General features: G+C 45.7%; 3 protein-coding genes across 4 annotated transcripts; 1 reads left to right on the top strand and 2 right to left on the bottom strand.

Moving 5' to 3' along the window:
* Positions 1 to 2,946: 2,946 nt before the first annotated feature.
* Positions 2,947 to 3,876, top strand: LOC100217098 (uncharacterized). Of its 2 annotated transcripts, XM_008683090.4 has the most exons (2): positions 2,947 to 3,427; positions 3,497 to 3,860. In XM_008683090.4, the coding sequence occupies exons 1-2, from the start codon at positions 3,018 to 3,020 to the stop codon at positions 3,630 to 3,632; spliced, it is 546 nt and encodes a 181-aa protein (XP_008681312.1). In that variant the 5' UTR covers positions 2,947 to 3,017; the 3' UTR covers positions 3,633 to 3,860. The 2 variants fall into 2 exon arrangements, with proteins under 2 accessions (XP_008681312.1, NP_001136939.1); NM_001143467.1 differs by having other exon boundaries at positions 2,969 to 3,876.
* Positions 3,855 to 4,440, bottom strand: LOC100278568 (uncharacterized). Its single transcript, NM_001328604.1, has one exon. The coding sequence runs from the start codon at positions 4,392 to 4,394 to the stop codon at positions 4,173 to 4,175; it is 222 nt and encodes a 73-aa protein (NP_001315533.1). The 5' UTR covers positions 4,395 to 4,440; the 3' UTR covers positions 3,855 to 4,172.
* A 4,199-nt stretch (positions 4,441 to 8,639) lies between these two features.
* LOC100281968 (actin-depolymerizing factor 6) lies at positions 8,640 to 11,835 on the bottom strand. The gene is given in 3 exon segments (NM_001154885.1): positions 8,640 to 9,055; positions 9,887 to 10,152; positions 11,644 to 11,835. Coding segments are annotated over 3 exon segments (438 nt in total). The 5' UTR covers positions 11,665 to 11,835; the 3' UTR covers positions 8,640 to 8,904.
* Positions 11,836 to 22,213: the final 10,378 nt, after the last annotated feature.

Raw genomic sequence — 22,213 nt, 5'->3', positions numbered from 1 at the left:
CTAGGGTCGGGCGGAGCGGAGTTCGCCGTCTTCCGGGACTTAGCCCGAGTCCGAGCCCTGGGTCGGGCGGAGCGGAGTTCGCCGTCTTCCGGGACCTAGCCCGAGTCCGAGCCCTGGGTCGGGCGGAGCGGAGTTCGCCGTCTTCCGGGACCTAGCCCGAGTCCGAGCCCTGGGTCGAGCGGAGCGGAGCTTCCTATGGTGCCTTTGGCAGGGCCTGACTGTCTGTCAGTCTCATTCTGTCAAGGGGCACTGCAGTCGGAGTGGCGCAGGCGGCGCTGTCCTTCTGTCAGGCCGGTCAGTGGAGCGGTGAAGTGACGTCGGTCACTTCGGCTCTGCCGGGGGGCGTGCGTCAGGATAAAGGTGTCAGACCACCTTTGCGTTAAATGCTCCTGCGATTCGGTCGGTCGGTGCGGCGATTTAGTCAGGGTTGCTTCTTAGCGAAGGCAGGGCCTCGGGCGAGCCGGATATGTGTCCGCTGTTGGAGGGGGGCCTCGGGCGAGACGGAAATCCTCCGGGGTCGGCTGCCCTTGTCCGAGGCTAGGCTCGGGCGAGGCATGATCGAGTCGCTCGAATGGACTGATCCCTGACTTAATCGCACCCATCAGGCCTTTGCAGCTTTATGCTGATGGGGGTTACCAGCTGAGAATTAGGAGTCTTGAGGGTACCCCTAATTATGGTCCCCGACAAAGTGTAAGGGCGAGAGGCTCCAAGTTGTGGAGATTCCTCGCGAACGGGATTAAGAAAAGCGAAGCAAAACACCGTGGTATTCAAGTAGGTCTTTGGACCGCTTGAGAGGGGTTGATTGCAACCCTCGTCCGTTGGGACGCCACAACGTGGAGTAGGCAAGCGTTGGTCTTGACCGAACCACGGGATAAACCACTGTGTCATCTCTGTGATTATTCTCTTGTGGTTATTGTGTTTTGCTAAGACGTCTCTCTAGCCACTTGGCGATTATTGTGCTAATGTCTAACCAAGTTTTGTGGCTTAAGTTTAAAGTTCTATAGGATCACCTATTCACCCCCCTCTAGGTGCTCTCACTAACCCCGGCTTGTAGTTGTGCTTAAACTTTATAAATTTCAGATTTACCTATTCACCCCCCTCTAGGCGACTTTCAGGTATTTTGGTGCTCATTTTGTGAGTCCTAAATTCGTTTCATGGCGATCACCAAATGATATGACCTCTTGACAATTCGTATGCAACTTGGTTTGCATATATTTCTCACGAGCATCAAGTTTGGTTATTTTGTTTATTCTTGAGAAATTCACGATCCGAAGAATGTTTGTCTAGGTACTGTAGCAACCCAGTATGGCCAGCAATAGGGGGTGGCCATACCAACTTTAAGGCTGGAGTTTATGTTTTTGGGTCATTTAGCCTCGATCCGTCTTTTTTATCTTCTCCAGTGCTTAGAATCATTTTGAAAGTATTAAGGCGCCGGTTGGTCCTGACAAATTAGGGGCCATGGCCCTTATTTTTATAATATATATAATATATGTCGCTCATAAATACTCAAACATGCATAGAATTATTCATCTCAACTAAAAAATACATAATATATGGTTACCATATTTTTTCTAACATGTCTCCATGCGAAGGCATTTATGGTGATCAATTATTTTGCTTGGTTGGGGCTCGGGAACCACTGTTTTGCTTTTTGGAGTGTTTCGCTCTACCTCTTGGATTTCTGATGTAGTACTAGTGAGTGTTTCGTTGTGTACTTGTGTTCTTAGGACTTTCTAGAGGGCATGCAACCACTAGTTAATTCGAGAGGAGCACGTCACTTTAGAACCGCTGGGAAGAAATCCTTGCGCGAGAACAGTTGCAAGATAAGGATTCGGGTTGGGGTGCTCACGCAAATTTGCGGAATGAGGTTAGTATAGATATAGATTGTGCCACAACATCGTCCACCCTAGCCCACTACTTGCCTGATCCCGCTCATTCTGAATGCAGCGGAATGAGGTTGCACGGGCTAAATAAAGGAAGAACCTGATGAAAATATTAACGAGTTGAATGGACATGCACAGATATCAAGAGCTAGGGTGTGTGTAGAGCTCACTGGTCGTCGAATGGTAGCTATATATATAGGCTTATTGGAAAGTGTAAAACATGCCGTTCTGATTTTTCATCGGCTCCTATTTATTGCGAAACGTGTGGTTCTGCACTTCTGCATTTGCCATTTATTTATCTGTTAGCTAAATAATGTTTTGCAAAGTTTACTCATTTAGTACCATTCATTTTGGTGACATAAGAGCAACTCCAAAAGGATGTTAAAAATTTTACCCCAAAAAATAATTATTAAGAGCATGCTAAAAAAATTTAAGAGTGAATTATGATGGGTATTCCAACAGTTCCTTTAAATGTGACATGCGGCGTAATCTGTACAGTCGTCGTGAGGCCGTGGATGATCTGATACGTTGAGGAATAGATTGGGGAGGATGGAACACACCAAAATATAAGAGAGAGGAGGCTGTGGATGCGGGACGCTAATTTTTTGGGAGAAGAATGAGAGAGCTGTTGGAGTAAGAAAAATCACTATTCTTAACTAATATCTGTTTTTAGTTAGTTTACATGTTTTTTTGGAGTTGCTCTAAGTCCAGCTCCTCATGTAGATACCAGTTGGAGCAAGGCTTCTTCAATGTCAGCCATGCAGGACAGGAGGTGTCGCACATGGGCAAGTAGCTGCATTGCCATTACTGACATGTTTTTTTCGCAGAAGATGTTTTGAGGTCGGACAAAACTGCCCGGTGGGCTAGTAGTGGGCCGGTGCCTTCCCAGACTGACGGCAACTACTATCCACAGTGGGCAGTGGCCCAGTCGAAGACGCACGTCAGTGCCACCGCGAAACGCGAATGGTGCGGCCCGAGCAGAAAATTCCGACCGTTGCGCCGCTCAGGTGCGCGAACCCGCCTTTGGCTTTTCCCCAACCTTTTTAAGCTCACGCGCCCTCCCCGACCGTTGCACTCGCACCCCAGAGAAACTCCCCTTTCCCTATCGCACGAGACGAAACCGCCGCCACGCCCATGGCTGACTCCGGCTCCATCGTCGTCACGGAGGCGCGGAAGCAGCACCCGCTGAGCCAGATCGCGGCGAGCGGGACGCACCGGCTGCTGCTCAAGCAGTGGGTCAAGGAGGAGGACCTGCTGGCGCGCCGCGTCGCGCTGCGGGAGGCCCGCCTCGACGGCGCGCGCAAGGAGATCGCCTTCCTCTACTGCGCCTTCTTCGCGTTCCACGCCGCCTCCGTCCTGCTCCTCTTCCTCTCCTCCTCCACCGCCGGCCCCGCCTCAGCGTGCAGGCGGTCCTGGATCCCCTGCCTCGTCTCGCTGCTCTCCTCGCTCGCCATGCTCTGGGCGCTGCGGTACAAGTCCGACACGGAGGCCGTCCTGGAGCGCCTGCTGGCGCGGGAGCGCGAGGACGCGCTGCTCCTCGCCAGGTGCGTCTCCGAGCTCAAGCGCAAGGGCCTCCACTTCGACCTGCTCAAGGAGGTGGACGCGCTGCGCAGGGCCAAGAGCCTCCGCGTCGAGGCCAAGGGCGCCGACAGGCCCAGGAGGTGGCAGGCCAGGGACCTCGCCGTCTTCGCGCTCTTCGCCGTCGCCTGCGGGGTGCTCGTGCTCACCAGGTTCCTGCTCTGCAATTAGCCAACATCGCATTGCATTGCAGGTGGAGGTGTTCATTGCCTTGCCTTCTTGGCATCTCCTTGATAATCGTCATGACGAAGAGCACTGTTCGTTTTGGGCAGAACTGTTTGTTCTGCCAATTTTGGTGTTGGGTCTTGTCGTTTGTATACAACAATAAATCTGATTCTTGGTAGACCTAGGGATTCCCCAGTTTATTTTGCGGATGGATTCAGTGGAACAATTAAACAAGCTCAATGTAATCTCTAAAAACACTTTACAAAATATGTGATATCCATACACACACCACCACTCACCAGCTAGTCAGGACAGTGACACAAGACATCTGGTTTTGCTTGCCGTGATTGCAAATCATATCACAACATACACACACCATCACCCCCTCCCCTCGTAAGTCGTAACAATGAACAATTTTTAGACACAAACATATATTCACTCTCAGCTTACACCCCTCGACACGGCCTGGACGAAAATAAAGAAGAAAGAATAAATCCAACGTCACCAAAACATAGGCAGTAGTAGGTAGAAACGAATGGATCCCAATCAGACGGCTTCGGGCCCTGGTTTCTTGGCGTGAATCGGCTCAGTCGGCGGCGATGGGACTCCGACGACACCGGGCGGCGGCAGCGGCGTGCCGTAGACCTGCGCGCCGACGCCGGTTCGCATCTCCTCCCGGCCCCTGTGCTTGCCGAGGAAGAAGCAGCCGAAGCCGAGAAGGATGGAGAGGAAAATGAAGTGCAAAGAGACCACCAGCACGAACCCCATTGTCCTCCTCTCTTCTCGCAGGGGAGGATGCTTTGAAGCTTCGCTTTGCTTCGCTTCGCTTTGGGAGGGAAATGAGGCGGGGTGTGTGAGTTAAATAGGCGGGGATCGGGGCGACAATGGAAAGTGTAGGAGAATCCTAGGGAAGGAGGACCGCGGCCAGGCTGCAGCTGGAAGAGAAGCAGCTTGTGGAGTGTAGTAGCTGCCCTGTCTGACAGCGTAGCGTAGTAGCGGGTGACCGTTGGCGTTGGTGGCCTGGAGTGGAGAGGGAGCTGCCCTGGAGAAGAATCCTAGGGAATGTACTTGAAAAAGACAAAACTTCTCTAATAATATTTATTTCTTTTATTTCTCCACATACATGTTAAATTTTAAGTTCATATTTTTGAGATTATTGAGACATCGCACCTTATGTTATATATATATATATATATATATATATATATATATATATATATATATATATATATATATATATATATATATATATATATATATATATATTGTCATTATTTCACATTTAATTTTGTAGCATTAAAATCATCATATGATCTCTAACCTATACAAATTTATGAAAAATTATAATATATTTTTCTAGGTCAAGCTATGCATTATCTAGTAACCAACAGAATTAGAAATAAAAACAAAGTTTATAAATATAAAGATACATGTTTTGTTAGGAGGTAGGCTGAATCAACTCAAACAGGTGGAGAGATAAATTAAACTAGAAAATATTTTAGTGGGTTATATGGGCATCGTCTATAGGTGAGGAGAGTAATTTCAACTTTTTCATTTATTATAACTTTGTTTGAGACTTTTCTTGCTCTAGAATATTTAGTGAAGTGGGTGGAGCATGTCATAGCTCTAGAAAATCGTAGAGATAGAAGACATTTAAATAAATTATTTTGTTTATTATTTAGATTAAAAATATTTTGAAAACATACATTTATATTATAAACTACACTTTCACGCTTTACCTAGACTTGAAGCGCTCTGAAACGCCTCCTGTATATTATAGATGTTAGTAGTTTGTAAGTTTATTGCAGATCTTTTATTCGCTTCGGCGCCTCTCCTTCCATCCTAATGTGATACTCGCTCCGTCTACATGAGTATGTTTTTTTGAATTTATTGTAAGTTAATCACTATTAATTTTAATTGGTTATAAAAGATGTTTCATAAGATTTTACATTATAAAATTAAAATTACTAGATTTATCATAACTTAAACTATCATAATATGTAATTATTCTAGTTTAGAATAATTTAATCTTGTATATATATTATTGGTCAAAGTCTAAAAAAGACAATCGTGTGGACGAATGGAGTAGAACTCATGCATTTGCTCTGCCTCCTTCAGTCCAATCAAAGAAACCGGGAATCTCTTTCCGAAAGTGACCCCGTGATGTAGACGCGTAATGAGCTAGCAGCCCTGATCCCTTCGTGTCTATCTTCTAGACAGACTCCTACGTTCTTCATTCTTGGCTTATAAAATCGCCTCATCATATATTTCCTGCGTCCAAAGCCACGGTGTCCGTCGTCCAAAGTAGCTCGCTACTTTTATGTGCAACTCTTTTGTAGTATCCTGTCATGTGCTCCACCTGTCCACCACCATTGATCCAAAATACTGGCATCTGTTTATAAACAGTTGATGGCTTTGGTTGTTATAGTTTGACTAATTAACACCGTTATTTATGGCTATGTATTCAAATAAGAGGACACTTTTTGAACCAAAAAAAAGGTGACACCTTAGATATTGTGAGCTTTCTTCTTCTTGATGATCAAAGCTATAAAAGTTTGAACTAAGTGAATCATAAGTGATTTATGTCCTAGAAGAGAGAGCATCAGAGCATGTCCAGTGACCTTTTTTCACCTTAGATATTATGACCTTTTTTCAACAACAAAAAAAAGGGTCTCCGTGATACTTTCTCTGATGACACGTCAATTAGTAACATTTTGGAATATCAGCACGGTCTCCGTGAGACAACTTTTATGTAAATATATCAATAAATCCTAGTGCAGTTTCAATAATATAGATGTATTTTTATGGACAAAACTTTAAAACATACTAGTAAAATTATAGATATCTATACCTAATACCAAAAAATGGAGTATTTATATGGTCATCCACTCTCTCCTACGTACGCATTACGAGCGAGGAGCCCATATGTAGGCACGACTTGAGTCTGATTCCAAGATGAATTCAAATATAAAATAATTATGTGGTCTATCACACTCTCTCATGTGCTCGTATGAATTATAGCTCTTCGTGTGTCATTGGAACATGAGTATTTTAAAGAGTTTCGCTACAAGCAATCTCAGTGACATTCTGATTCTAAATTGGAGGGCTCGAGAAGACTTGTATAGTCTTGTTCGACAATGATGTTTTCCGTTGTCTCACCATTCACATAGAGGCATCCATCTAGTCACTTGGGCTTCTGCATTTCTCCCTTCCTCTACATGACTTAGTTGTTTTAGGTTTGTCGTAAATTAATCACCAGTTATATCCGAATGTTTCATAAAATTTTACAACATAAAAATAAACTTACTAGATTTATCATAACTTAAACTACCATAATATGTATTTTTTTTTAGTTTAAGGTAATTTAATCTTATATATTGTTGGTCAAAATTTAAATAGTTTAACTTAGTATAATTCCAAAATGACTAAGTCATGTGGACGGAGGTAGTACTTAACTAGCCTTTGTTTTCGAAACATGTGAACCAAGGAAGCAGGTGGCTTGTGGTTAATGAACTTGAAGAACACGGTTTTCCGCACAACACCAAACAAAACATCTTACCAAAACTTTAAAAAAAAAGGTCATGAATCTTTGGAGAGTCCATGCATGTTAGTCTGGTCATCAAGCGTAAGAGTTCCACTTATAGAACTTCTCTGAACTGAGAGGTTAGTCTATGTAAAACCTTAGTATGTGCTAAGGAATTTCATGGTTGGATAGTACTTTATTCCCGTAAGTACGGTAATGATAAAACGCTCGCGTAAAATTGACCCTTGGGGGAAGAAATTTGCCTCCAGGTAAATATTCTGCGTTTCGTTTCTTTTTCAGCGTTGCACCACCAGTAATTGCTAGTCCTCGCACCCGTTGGCAGTTCCCACTGTCACGAAGGAAACCGACACCGGTCGCTCGAGAGGGAACCAATCAAACAAGGCAGAGCAATAAACAAATGCATAATAAACAAACGAGATCGTATCCACTGAGAACATCTGGATCTCTGGTAGTCGTCAGCCATCACAGCAAGGACTCATTATATATAAACAGGAGGGCCCAGAATTAACTACAGCGCGTCTAGCAAAGCGAGTGTCGATCGAGCACGGGTCAGAGAGGAGGATGGGGAAGAGCGCGTCGGTGCAGCGAGGGCACGTCCCGGTGCTCGTCGGCGAGGCAGGGAAGGAGGAGGAGGAGCTGAGGAGGGTTCTAGTTCACAGGAAGGTTCTTCAGCACCCCTACTTCGCTGGGCTGCTGGAGCTCGCGGCGGCGGAGTTTGGGCATGACCAGAAGGGCGTGCTCCGGATCCCCTGCGACGTCAGACGCTTCCATGGAGTTGTTCAGCTCATCAGAAGAAGCAGAACACGGAGGAGGAAGAAGGTGACGGTTCCATGCCTCGTTTTCCTTAAGCTGTTGTAATAACTGTCAGAGAGAGTGGGAGTGTGAGGTTAGGGTCTTCAGAAATTCTGTGTATCATCCTGCTAGTCACCATCGCTGATCGGTGTAATTAATTAACGAAATATATAGTGGTGTGTGTGAATGCTAGTGTGCTGCCAGATCCTGGTACGTAGTGCTTTGGACGATTAGTGTAATGCTGGAGCTGGAGATATATTTGTCATGCACGCCGTTTTTGCCCATCTGATTTTTGTTTTGCTTTGCCGTTAAATGGAATGACTCGGGCGGCGGCACACGGTGGTGGATGTTTGATTGCACTGTCCCGGACCGCAACCATTTGCACAAACAGCAGCGATGATGTGAGAACCTAACAAGCTTGCCAACACAACAACGGATTAAAAAAAACTTCCCCCAGTCTCCATCCACACAAAAGCATTGAACGGCAACGGGTAATTTACGGTCAGGAACTTGGAACATGCTTTGATTAGAACAAGTACATCTAACAGATGCAGACAATCCGACCGTCCGGGGGCCAGACCCAGCAGACACCAGACCAACCAGGGCGATCCCGAGCAAGCCACAACCACGTCCAGACACCAGACCAGAGAGGCAGAGACATTCCCGAACAACCCACAGCCAGTAATCCAGTATCATCAATACCACAATATAACAAGTTTGCAAATCTTGCTTCGTTTACAGGCTCGGCAACACGGCAACCAAACCTCATACCAATAGAGCTTAGATAGCGCTTCAGCTAGTGTCATGCATAGCGACTAAATGATATGCTTACAGGAACTTATTAACAAACACCACGGCGGGAGCTTCATCGTTGATAATTGAATTTGCATCTGGCTGAAGGTTCACGGCCCTCCACAGGTCCCTTCAAAAGGAGAACCAGCTTCAGTGAGCCCGCTCCCGGAGAACCTCGATGTCCACCTCCGATGGGTCGGTCGCCTGGATTTCGTAGTGGAACCCGTCAAGCTCGTACTTGATGCGGTCCTTCGACGTGGAGTACAGCATCTTAGCACGTATGCGGGATGTCGATGGGGACCTGGAATAATAGCGGATTAGGTAAAAGGTTCGGTGAAGTGAAACTAACAGGAAGGACAGAGTGGATGCGTTGAACGTGAAAGGGTACGAGACATCACAAGGATACATGTAGTACAGTCCAAAAAATCAACCTCATTATTGCCAACAATATTCTTAACTGTTGCATCACATGCATTGTTATTCCTTTTGTTCAGGGCTACTAACTAGTATGGGTTACCACCAAACAGTATAAAGTAAAAAACTCGACCTGCGGGGGTAAGACAGCCCCCGAACATTGTATTAAGAAGAAGACCTTCTCACAAAGGTCGAGAAAACCCCCGAACCCCTGCCCCACTCATACACAGCGGCATCGAAGCCCATGTGAGAACGACCACGGCCGGAGCTGAGCCTTAGACCTGTGCTTTAGCGTGGGACAGACGAGTGGATTTTTTTAACCACAACCTAAAATTCGCTCCCACGGGGAGTCAAACCCAGGACCTGAGGAGTGCTACTCAGACCACCTAACCAACTCAGCTAGAGGCCCTTTCGCCAAACAGTATAAAGTAGAATCAACCAACCCAACTTTGTAGTTCAACGCTGAGTTAATAACACTTTAAAAAAATATGGGAGCACCTAAATGATTAGCATGTTAAGTTTACTGCGTTTGGTGCATTTTAAGTATCCAAGTATTTTTCTTTGCAAATACATAGACTTCTAAAATGACAACTCGTCAACAGTTTACCTCTTTAGCTAGATCTAGTTTACTTTCGGTGGCATTAGCACTACAGCTTAATGCGACTAAACATGAATGAAACAAAATAGAGATGCATGCATAAATGATTTTGAATCTCACCAGGCAATGAAGAAAATCTTGCTTTTCTGCACATTCTCCCCAGTAACAAAATCAAAATCATACAGCGCATATCGGCAGTCATTCTCTGGGAGAGAGGCCAAAAAGTCATCATAGCTTTCAGTAGTAGCCCCTGTCTTCTCCACAACCACCTGCTTTTGCTTCTCTTCGATTTTGAAGATAACATATCGGAATGCCTTCTTCATTTGAAGCTCGACGAATGTCTCCCTAATGTTAGGAGCAACTCCCATGCCAGAAGATGCATTTGACTGCAGAGAATTATGGATACGTTAAAAGAAACCTAGACAGACTGAAATGCAAGATAATTGTATGATTTCAAAGGTTAAGTAGTAACTAGCAGATTAACAACATTCCGATCATCCAATGTATCAACTGTAGTTATGTAGCCACTGTTCCATAAAAGTTACAACCTTCGACATACAGGCAACTATACAAAAAAATTATCCGCCTATCCAGGGTTACACTATTTTAGCAAGCTTGCTTAACCAAAATTAGGCAGATATACAAAAAAAAAACTCCCTCCAGATATTCCCTATCCAGGATTGGAAATTGGAACTATGCTTCATAACATGAAAAAACACTTGGACAAGTGAACAGTTCAGTGATTGCACGATAATAGACAGGATTAGACCTAGGAGCTAAAAGCTCATTAATCCATGCTAATTTGAACTCAATCAATTGCATCCAATCTAGATGGCCAACTGTATCAGAACCATGCTTCACCATGCCCGCATTTACCTAAAACTAAAAGGCAGCTAGGATAACCAAGAAAGTCTCCAGTGCAAGAAGCATACTCCAGATATCTCAACTTAGTGATCATCCATCAGAGGATGAAGAAGCCTATGCAAGCAAGCATAATACATTTTTCAATATTTTTTATAAAGTAGCTACATATTGATACACTGTGTCGATTACAGCACATGATAAAAAAATCGTCCGGAGAGGGAAAGACCGTCCTCCCAGTATTATATTAAGAAGAGACCGAAACATGGTCCCGGCCGATAAAATCCCCGAACCCTGGCCCCCATCACTAGCGGGCCGTCAACGCCAACGGCCCAACCGGAAAGTAGTGGGCAGGACGTACAGCGAGGGAATTTTTTTAACCAAGCCCAGAAATTCGGCCAGGAGAGGGATCGAACCTAGTACCTAGAGATGCTACTCGGAAGCCTTAGCTATAAGGCTAGAGGCCCTTTCGCGATTACAGCACATGATAAACCAGAAAACTATCAAAACTGATAGTATTTCACCCAGGGACGAACTAAACGCTGAGCTAATAACAAACCCAATCGTAATAAACAAAAAAAAAGTATCTGAGTCTCGACTGCGTACCCACTTCCGCTTCTACAGTTCAACTCCAATTTCACCCCCATCCCTCAATTTCACAGCTAGAGCCATTTTCCAGCACGGATTCTCAAACTCATATCCTGAATATCTACTAGCGACTTACATATCCACTTGATTTCACAAATAAACATGTCCATACAGGCGACGAAGCTACAGCTGCACGCCTGCACACATAATTTTAGTGAGAACAAATGAACACCACCTTCGGTAGGGTCAGATCAAACGCTCCCAAGGAGATCTAACGCGGGGCAGCCGTCCACGAACTAGCGCCCCCGGATCGCGCGGAACCGACCCAGTTCCCACACGCCACACGGATCTACACCACAGCGCCCCGCGAACAGCCAAAGAGCGTGAGCGGATCGACGAGAGGAAGGAGCGGGGTACTCAGTACTCACGCGGGAGCGCATGAAAGCCATCGGGTCGTGGTCGTGGTGGTGCGAGCGCCCGCGCCTCTGCGTCGATTGCACGCACGCAGACAGGAGGGAGGCGCAACGCAACCAAGGAGAAGGGACCCCTTCTTCTTCTGTCGCTGGCAGCGGGGGTTTTCTTTTCTTTTTCTTGTTTATGGATGCGGGTTTTGGTGTGGTGGGGCGAAATTCTATGGAGAGGTGCGCGTTCATATACGGGGATGCGCCGCTTCGTGTGGTGTGGGTGTGGCGTGTCACGTGTGGCCGTGTGTGGCGTACACGGCTTGTGGGTCGAAGCCTCGAGGGAGAGGGTGACATGTGGGGATGCATGGCGTGTGGGGTCGGGATGTCGACGGCTGGGACCGGGCGGGGTTGTGACTTGTGAGGCTAGTGGACGGCGACCCTGGGCCGCGGGCGGGGAAATGGGGCTGGCGGCGGTGCAATGGACGGCCCAGATGCGTCCGGGCCGCTGGATCTGACTGGGCTGGTGGGTCCTCCAGCGGTGCCGTGATGAGCTAGGGTTCTTTTAATTTGAGAGGAAGTAAATTGGACCGAGATATTAGGATATATACAATACAAGTTTGAATTCGTATAGTCAGGCAGCATTTCACGCGTGGACGAAATGGTCATCTCGTGAACTCGTTGCTTGTCGAGAATGGATAGCACTGGGAGAGAAAGATACAGAGCGCTTCTATCACGAATATAATCGGTCGGGATAACTCCTGTTCTTACAAAGGGATTGTGTCACGAATATGATCAGTCGGGATAACTCCTATTCTGTTTTTATTTAAACATTTTATTCCGAAAACGGGATCAGAAACATGATCATCGAAAATAGGATTGGAAACAAAACTAGCAGGATAACGAAAACAAATCAAAACGAACGAAACAAATCAGAATCGAATGTAAAAAAACGGACATCGTCGTGAGTAGGGCTCGGAATCTGGGCTGGGCTTTTTGGGCCAGCATGAGCACGCCCGAAAATAAGAACCCAAAGCACGGACCGGCACGAAATAATATGGGCCAGGCTAGCACGGTCCGAAGGCGGGCCTGGGCCGGGCCTTAAATTCCGACCCGTCGGCCCCCCGGCACGGCCCGCATAGATGGGCCGGGCTTGGGCCGGCACGGCCCAATTAAGCACAGTCTGTTTAATTTCTTTAATTTAGTAAGATATCGACTTTATATTGTTGTTATATTTGTAGTTTATGTGGTTAAATGATGCTAGAATTGTTTAATATCTTTAATTTAGTAAGCTATGAACTTTATATAGTTATAATATTTTAATTTTATGTGGTCAAATATACGGGTCGGGCTTGGGTCGGCATGGCCCAACGAAGACACGACGTGGTTTAGGGCCGGGCCACTGTTTTTACACTTCGGTCTGGCACGACACGGTCCAAAATTTGCTTGGGCTTTTCTGGCCCGAACCCGTTTGACACGAAGCACGATGAACTTGGGCCAGGTGGCCCGACCCGGCCCAATTCCCAGCACTAGCCGTGAGTATACCAATAAAGTAGTCGAACAATTGAAACATCTCATTTAGATATATAAAAATTATATATTATAATTGAAAGTCGCCTAGAGGGGGGTGAATAGGGCGAAACTGAAATTCTCAAAAATAATCACAACTACAAGCCGGGTTAGCGTTAGAAATATAAACGAGTCCGCGAGAGAGGGAGCAAAACAAATCACAAGCAAATGAAGAGTGTGACACGCGGATTTGTTTTACCGAGGTTCGGTTCTTGCAAACCTACTCCCCGTTGAGGAGGCCACAAAGGCCGGGTCTCTTTCAACCCTTCCCTCTCTCAATCGGTCCCTCGGACCGAGTGAGCTTCTCTTCTCAAATCACTTGGGAATCAACCTTCCCGCAAGGGCCACCACACAATTGGTGCCTCTTGTCTCAATTTACAAGTGAGTGTTTGATCACAAGAAAGAATCAAGAAAGAAGGAAGCAATCCAAGCGCAAGAGCTCGAAAGAACACAAGCAAATCTCTCTCTCTAGTCACTAGGGCGTTGTGTGGAATATGGAGATGATTTGATCTCTTTGGTGTGTCTAGAATTGAATGCTAGAGCTCTTGTAGTAGTTGGGAAGTAGAGAACTTGGATACAATGAATGGTGGGGTGGTTGGGGTATTTATAGCCCCAACCACCAAACTTGACCGTTGGCTGGGCTGTCTGTTCGATGGCGCACCGGACAGTCCGGTGCACACCGGACATGTCCGGTGCCCCCGCCACGTCACCAGTGCCGTTGGAAATCGACCGTTGGAGTTCTGACTTCTGGGCCCGCCTTGATGTCCGGTGGCGCACCGGACATGTACTGTAGAGTGTCCGGTGCGCCAGCATGGGCGTCCCTGACCTCTGCGCGCGCTGGCGCGCAATAAATGCGCTGCAGGTAGCCGTTGGCGCCTGAAGTAGCCGTTGCTCCGCAGATGCACCGGACAGTCCGGTGCACACCGGACAGTCCGGTGAATTATAGCGGAGCGGCTGGAATGAAAATCCGAGGCTGGCGAGTTCCTGGGGCCGCCCTTCCTTGGAGCACCGGACATGTCCGGTGCACACCGGACAGTCCGGTGAATTATAGCGGAGTGGCCTCTGGAAATTCCCGAAGGTAACGAGTTTGAAACCTGAGTCCTCTGGTGCACCGGACATGTCCGGTGGCGCACCGGACAGTCCGGTGCGCCAGACCAGAGGAGCCTTCGGTTGCTCCTTTGCATTTTTGTTGAACCCAACACTTGGTCTTTTTATTGGCTAAGTGTGAACCTTTGACACCTGTATAACTTATACACTAGAGCAAACTAGTTAGTCCAAAGATTTGTGTTGGGCAATTCAACCACCAAAATTATTTAGGAACTAGGTGTAAGCCTAATTCCCTTTCAATCTCCCCCTTTTTGGTGATTGATGCCAACACAAACCAAAGCAAATATAGAAGTGCATAATTGAACTAGTTTGCATAATGTAAGTGTAAAGGTTGCTTGGAATTGAGCCAATATAACTACTTACAAGATATGCATGGATTGTTTCTTTCTTATTTAACATTTTGGACCACGCTTGCACCACATGTTTTGTTTTTGCAAACTCTTTTGTAAATCCTTTTCAAAGTTCTTTTGCAAATGGTCAAAGGTAAATGAATAGGATTTTGCAAAGCATTTTCAAGATTTGAAATTTTCTCTCCCTGTTTCAAATGCTTTTCCTTTGACTAAACAAAACTCCCCCCTAAAGGAGATCCTCCTCTTAGTGTTCAAGAGGGTTTTGATATATCATTTTTGAAATACTACTTTCTCCCTCTTTTGAACACAATAGGATACCAATTGATAAATACTCTTGGAAAACACTAAGTTTTTGAAATTGGTGGTGGTGCGGTCCTTTTGCTTTGGGCCCATACTCTCTCCCCCTTTGGCATGAATCGCCAAAAACGGAATTATTAGAGCCCTCGAAGTAATGTCTTCCTCTTTGGTCATAAACAAATGAGTTAAGATTATACCAAAGATGAAGTCCTTTTGTTCTCTCCCCCAAAGATGGAGAGTGGCTTGGAGCGACAGCGACGGATGGGTTGCGGAGTGGAAGCCTTTGTCTTCGCCGAAAACTCCAATTCCCTTTCAATATACCTATGACTTGATTTGAAATAGACTTGGAAACACATTAGTCATAGCATATAAAAGAGATATGATCAAAAGTATATAAATGAGCTATGTGTGCAATCTAACAAAAGAAGTTGCGGGAATCAAGAATATTGAGCTCATGCCTAAGTTTGGTAAAAGTTTGTTCATCAAGTGGCTTGGTAAAGATATCGGCTAATTGATCTTTAGTATTAATGTAAGCAATCTCGATATCTCCCTTTTGTTGGTGATCCCTAAGAAAATGATACTGAATGGCTATGTGCTTAGTGCGGCTATGCTCGACGGGATTGTCGACCATTTTGATTGCACTCTCATTATCACATAGCAAAGGAACTTTGGTTAATTTGTAACCGTAGTCCCGCAGGGTTTGCCTCATCCAAAGTAATTGCGCGCAACAATGACCTGCGGCAATGTACTCGGCTTCGGCGGTTGAAAGAGCGACCGAATTTTGCTTCTTTGAAGCCCAAGACACCAAGGATCTCCCCAAGAACTGGCAAGTCCCTGATGTGCTCTTCCTGTTAATCTTACACCCCGCCCAGTCGGCATCCGAATAACCAATCAAATCAAATGTGGATCCCCGAGGGTACCAAAGCCCAAACTTAGGAGTATAAGCCAAATATCTCAAGATTCGTTTTACAGCCGAAAGGTGTGATTCCTTAGGGTCGGCTTGGAATCTTGCACACATGCATACGGAAAGCATAATGTCCGGTCGAGATGCACATAAATAAAGCAATGAACCAATCATCGACCGGTATACCTTTTGATCCACGGACTTACCTCCCGTGTCGAGGTCGAGATGCCCATTTGTTCCCATGGGAGTCTTGATGGGCTTGGCATCCTTCATTCCAAACTTGGTTAGAATGTCTTGAGTGTACTTTGTTTGACAAATGAAGGTGCCCTCTTGGAGTTGCTTGACTTGAAATCCTAGAAAATACTTCAACTCCCCCATCATAGACATCTCGATTTTTTGTGTCATGATCCTACTAAATTCCTCACATGTAGATTCGTTAGTAGACCCAAATATAATATCATCAACATAAATTTGGCATACAAACAAATCATTGTCAAGAGTTTTAGTGAATAGAGTAGGATCGGCCTTGCCGACTTTGAAGCCATTTGCAATAAGGAAATCTCTAAGGCATTCATACCATGCTCTTGGGGCTTGCTTTAGCCCGTAAAGCGCCTTAGAGAGCTTATAGACATGGTTAGGATACTCACTGTCTTCAAAGCCGGGAGGTTGCTCAACATAGACCTCTTCCTTGATTGGTCCGTTGAGGAAGGCACTCTTCACGTCCATTTGATAAAGCTTGAAGCCATGGTAAGTAGCATAGGCTAATAATATGCGAATTGATTCAAGCCTAGCTACGGGTGCATAGGTTTCACCGAAACCCAAACCTTCGACTTGGGAGTATCCTTTGGCCACAAGTCGAGCTTTGTTCCTTGTCACCACACCATGCTCATCTTGCTTGTTGCGGAAGACCCATTTGGTTCCTACAACATTTTGGTTAGGACGTGGAACTAAGCGCCATACCTCGTTCCTTGTGAAATTGTTGAGCTCCTCTTGCATCGCCATCACCCAATCCGCATCTTGGAGTGCTTCCTCTACCCTTTGTGGCTCAATAGAGGAAACAAAAGAGTAATGCTCACAAAAATGTGCAACACGAGATCGAGTGGTTACCCCCTTATGAATGTCGCCGAGAATGGTGTCGACGGGGTGATCTCGTTGGATTGCTTGGTGGACTCTTGGGTGTGGCGGTCTTGGTTGTTCGGCCTCCTTGTCTTCATCATTTGCATCCCCCCTTGATCGTTGCCGTCATCTTGAGGTGGCTCATCCTTTTGATCCTCTCCTTCATCAACTTGAGCCTCATCCTCATCATGGGTTGGTGGAGCTGCTTGCGTGGAGGAGGATGGTTGATCTTGTGTATTTGGAGGCTCTTCGAATTCCTTAGGGCACACATCCATAATGGACATGTTCCTTAGCGCGATGCACGGAGCCTGTTCTTCACCTATCTCATCAAGATCAACTTGCTCTACTTGAGAGCCGTTAGTTTCATCAAACACAACGTCACAAGAAACTTCAACAAGTCCTGAAGACTTGTTAAAGACTCTATATGCCCTTGTGTTTGAGCCATATCCTAGTAAAAAGCCTTCTACAGTTTTAGGAGCAAATTTAGATTTTCTACCTCTTTTAACAAGAATAAAGCATTTGCTACCAAAAACTCTAAAATAGGAAATGTTGGGCTTTTTACCGGTTAGGAGTTCATAGGATGTCTTCTTGAGGATTCGGTGTAAATATAACCGGTTGATGGCATAGCAAGCGGTGTTGACCGCCTCGGCCCAAAACTGATCCGGTGTCTTGTACTCATCAAGCATGGTTCTAGCCATGTCCAAAAGAGTTCGATTCTTCCTCTCCACTACACCATTTTGTTGTGGCGTGTAGGGAGAAGAGAACTCATGCTTGATGCCCTCCTCCTCAAGGAAACCTTCTATTTGTGAGTTCTTGAACTCCGTCCCATTGTCGCTTCTAATTTTCTTGATCCTTAAGCCGAACTCATTTTGAGCCCGTCTCAAGAATCCCTTTAAGGTATCTTGGGTATGAGATTTGTCCTGCAAAAAGAATACCCAAGTGAAGCGAGAATAATCATCCACAATAACTAGACAGTACTTACTCCCGCCGATGCTTATGTAAGCAATCGGGCCGAATAGGTCCATGTGTAGGAGCTCCAGTGGCCTGTCGGTCGTCATGATGTTTTTGTGTGGATGATGGGTACCAACTAGCTTCCCGGCTTGGCATGCGCTACAAATCCTGTCTTTCTCAAAATGAACATTGGTTAATCCTAAAATGTGTTCCCCCTTTAGAAGCTTATGAAGATTCTTCATCCCAACATGGGCTAGTCGGCGGTGCCAGAGCCAACCCATGTTAGTCTTAGCAATTAAGCATGTGTCGAGTTCAGCTCTATCAAAATCTACCAAGTATAGCTGACCCTCCAACACACCCTTAAATGCTATTGAATCATCACTTCTTCTAAAGACAGTGACACCTACATCAGTAAATAGACAGTTGTAGCCCATTTGACATAATTGTGAAACGGAAAGCAAATTGTAATCTAAAGAATCTACAAGAAAAACATTGGAAATAGTATGGTCAGGTGATATAGCAATTTTACCCAATCCTTTGACGAAACCTTGATTTCCATCCCCGAATGTGATAGCTCGTTGGGGATCTTGGTTTTCTCATATGAGGAGAACATCTTCTTCTCCCCAGTCATGTGGTTTGTGCACCCGCTATCGAGTATCCAACTTGAGCCCCCGGATGCATAAACCTACAAAACAATTTTAGTTCTTGACTTTAGGTACCCAAACGGTTTTGGGTCCTTTGGCATTAGACACAAGAACTTTGGGTACCCAAACACAAGTCTTGGAACCCTTGTGTTTGCCCCCAACAAACTTGGCAACTACCTTGCCGGATTTGTTAGTAAGCACATAAGAAGCATCAAAAGTTTTAAATGAAATGTCATGATCATTTGATGCATTAGGAGTTTTCTTTCTAGGCAACTTAGCACGGGTTGGTTGCCTAGAGCTAGATGTCTCACCCTTATACATAAAAGCATGATTAGGGCCAGAGTGAGATTTCCTAGAATGAATTTTCCTAATTTTGCTCTCAGGATAGCCGGCAGGGTATAAAATGTAGCCCTCGTTATCCTGAGGCATGGGAGCCTTGCCTTTAACAAAGTTAGACAAGTTCTTAGGAGGGGCATTAAGTTTGTCATTGTCTCCCCTTTGGAAGTCAATGCCATCCTTGATGCCCGGGCGTCTCCCATTATAGAGCATACTTCTAGCAAATTTAAACTTTTCATTTTCCAAGTTATGCTCGGCAATTTTAGCATCTAGTTTAGCTATATGATCATTTTGTTGCTTAATTAAAATCATGTGATCATGGATAGCATCAACATCAATATCTCTACATCTAGTACAAATAGTGACATGCTCAATGGTAGATGTAGAGGGTTTGCAAGAATTAAGTTCAACAATCTTAGCATGTAGAATATCATTCTTATCTCTAAGATCGGAAATTGTAACTTTGCAAACATCAAAATCTTTTGCCTTAGTAATTAATTTCTCATTTTCATTCCTAAGGCTAGCAAGAGAAATGTTTAATTCTTCAATCCTAGCAAGCAAATCATCATTAATATCTCTAGGATTGGGAATTGAAACATTACAAACATGAGAATCAACCTTAGCCAACAAATTTGCATTTTCATTTCTAAGGTTGTCTATTGTCTCATGACAAGTGCTTAGCTCACTAGATAATTTTTCATATTTCTCAATTTCAAGAGCATAAGCATTTTTAACCTTAACATGTTTCTTGTTTTCCTTAATTAGGAGATCCTCTTGAGAATCCAAAAGGTCATCCTTTTCATGAATAGCACTAATCAATTCATTTAATTTTTCTTTTTGTTCAATGTTAAGGTTGGCAAAAAGAATACGTAAATTATCTTCCTCATCACTAGCATTATCATCACTAGATGTTTCATATTTAGTGGAGGATCTTGATTTTACCTTCTTCCTTTTGCCGTCCTTTGCCATGAGGCATTTGTGGCCGACGTTGGGGAAGAGGAGTCCCTTGGTGACGGCGATGTTGGCGGCGTCCTCGTCGTCGGAGGAGTCGCTAGAGCTTTCGTCGGAGTCCCACTCCCGACAAACATGGGCATCGCCGCCCTTTTTCTTGTAGTACCTCTTCTTCTCCTTTCTTCTCCCCTTCTTGTCGTCGCCCCTGTCACTATCACTTGATAATGGACATTTAGCAATAAAGTGACCGGGCTTACCACACTTGTAGCAAACCTTCTTGGAGCGGGACTTGTAGTCTTTCCCTCTCCTTTGCTTGAGGATTTGGCGGAAGCTCTTGATGACGAGCGCCATTTCCTCATTGTCGAGCTTGGAGGCGTCTATAGGTTGTCGACTTGGTGTAGCTTCCTCCTTCTTTTCCTCCGTCGCCTTGAATGCGACAGGTTGAGCTTCGGATGTGGATGGATCATCAAGCTCGTTGATCTTCCTCGAGCCTTCGATCATGCACTCAAAACTTACAAAATTCCCGATAACTTCCTCGGGGGTCATTTTAGTATATATAGGATTACCACGAATTAATTGAACTTGAGTGGGGTTAAGGAAAATGAGAGATCTTAGAATAACCTTAACCATTTCGTGGTCGTCCCACTTCGTGCTCCCGAGGTTTCGCACTTGGTTCACCAAGGTCTTGAGCCGGTTGTACATGTGTTGTGGCTCTTCCCCTTTGCGAAGCCGGAACCGACCGAGCTCCCCCTCGATCGTTTCCCGCTTGGTGATCTTTGTGAGCTCATCTTTGTGATCTTTGAGAGTTGAAGTGCTCGATTTGGGCCACCTCATCCTCATCATAGTCTTTATCCCCTATGGACGGTACCTGTGCACCAAACTCAACAACATCCCATATACTTTTGTGGAGTGAGGTTAGATGAAATCGCATTAAATCACTCCACCTAGCATAATCTTCACCATCAAAAGTTGGTGGTTTGCCTAACGGGACGGAAAGTAAAGGTGCATTTTTAGAAATGCGAGGGTAATGTAGGGGGATCTTACTAAACTTCTTACGCTCTTGGCGTTTAGAAGTTACGGAGGGCGCATCGGAGTCAGAGGTCGATGTTGATGAAGTGTCGGTCTCGTAGTAGACCACTTTCCTCATCCTTTTGTGCTTGTCCCCTCTCCGATGTGGCTTGTGGGAGGAAGATCTCTCCTTCTTCTCTTTGTGGTGCGAAGAAGATTTCTTCTCCTTCCCTTTGTTGGAGGAGCTCTTCTTCTTCTCCTTCCTCTTGGTGCGGGACTCTTCCGATGAAGTGCTCCCGTGGCTTGTAGTGGGCTTTTCGCCGGTCTCCATCTCCTTCTTGGCGTGATCTCCCGACATCACTTCGAGCGGTTAAGCTCTAATGAAGCACCGGGCTCCGATACCAATTGAAAGTCGCCTAGAGGGGGGGTGAATAGGGCGAAACTGAAATTCTCAAAAATAATCACAACTACAAGCCGGGTTAGCGTTAGAAATATAAACGAGTCCGCGAGAGAGGGAGCAAAACAAATCACAAGCAAATGAAGAGTGTGACACGCAGATTTGTTTTACCGAGGTTCGGTTCTTGCAAACCTACTCCCCGTTGAGGAGGCCACAAAGGCCGGGTCTCTTTCAACCCTTCCCTCTCTCAATCGGTCCCTCGGACCGAGTGAGCTTCTCTTCTCAAATCACTTGGGAATCAACCTTCCCGCAAGGGCCACCACACAATTGGTGCCTCTTGCCTCAATTTACAAGTGAGTGTTTGATCACAAGAAAGAATCAAGAAAGAAGGAAGCAATCCAAGCGCAAGAGCTCGAAAGAACACAAGCAAATCTCTCTCTCTAGTCACTAGAGCGTTGTGTGGAATATGGAGAGAATTTGATCTCTTTGGTGTGTCTAGAATTGAATGCTAGAGCTCTTGTAGTAGTTGGGAAGTAGAGAACTTGGATACAATGAATGGTGGGGTGGTTGGGGTATTTATAGCCCCAACCACCAAACTTGACCGTTGGCTGGGCTGTCTGTTCGATGGCGCACCGGACAGTCCGGTGCACACCGGACATGTCCGGTGCCCCCGCCACGTCACCAGTGCCGTTGGAAATCGACCGTTGGAGTTCTGACTTCTGGGCCCGCCTTGATGTCCGGTGGCGCACCGGACATGTACTGTAGAGTGTCCGGTGCGCCAGCATGGGCGTCCCTGACCTCTGCGCGCGCTGGCGCGCAATAAATGCGCTGCAGGTAGCCGTTGGCGCCTGAAGTAGCCGTTGCTCCGCAGATGCACCGGACAGTCCGGTGCACACCGGACAGTCCGGTGAATTATAGCGGAGCGGCTGGAATGAAAACCCGAGGCTGGCGAGTTCCTGGGGCCGCC

Source organism: Zea mays, chromosome 5 (genome assembly GCF_902167145.1).
Source record: "Zea mays cultivar B73 chromosome 5, Zm-B73-REFERENCE-NAM-5.0, whole genome shotgun sequence".
Classification (NCBI taxonomy): Eukaryota; Viridiplantae; Streptophyta; class Magnoliopsida; order Poales; family Poaceae; genus Zea; species Zea mays.
This window is presented reverse-complemented; position numbering and strand designations above follow the sequence as displayed.

Excerpts from the sequence above, each read along its gene's own strand:
- LOC100278568 (NM_001328604.1), bottom strand. The coding sequence starts at position 4,394 with ATGGGGTTCGTGCTGGTGGTCTCTTTGCACTTCATTTTCCTCTCCATC.
- LOC100217098 (NM_001143467.1), top strand. The coding sequence starts at position 3,018 with ATGGCTGACTCCGGCTCCATCGTCGTCACGGAGGCGCGGAAGCAGCAC.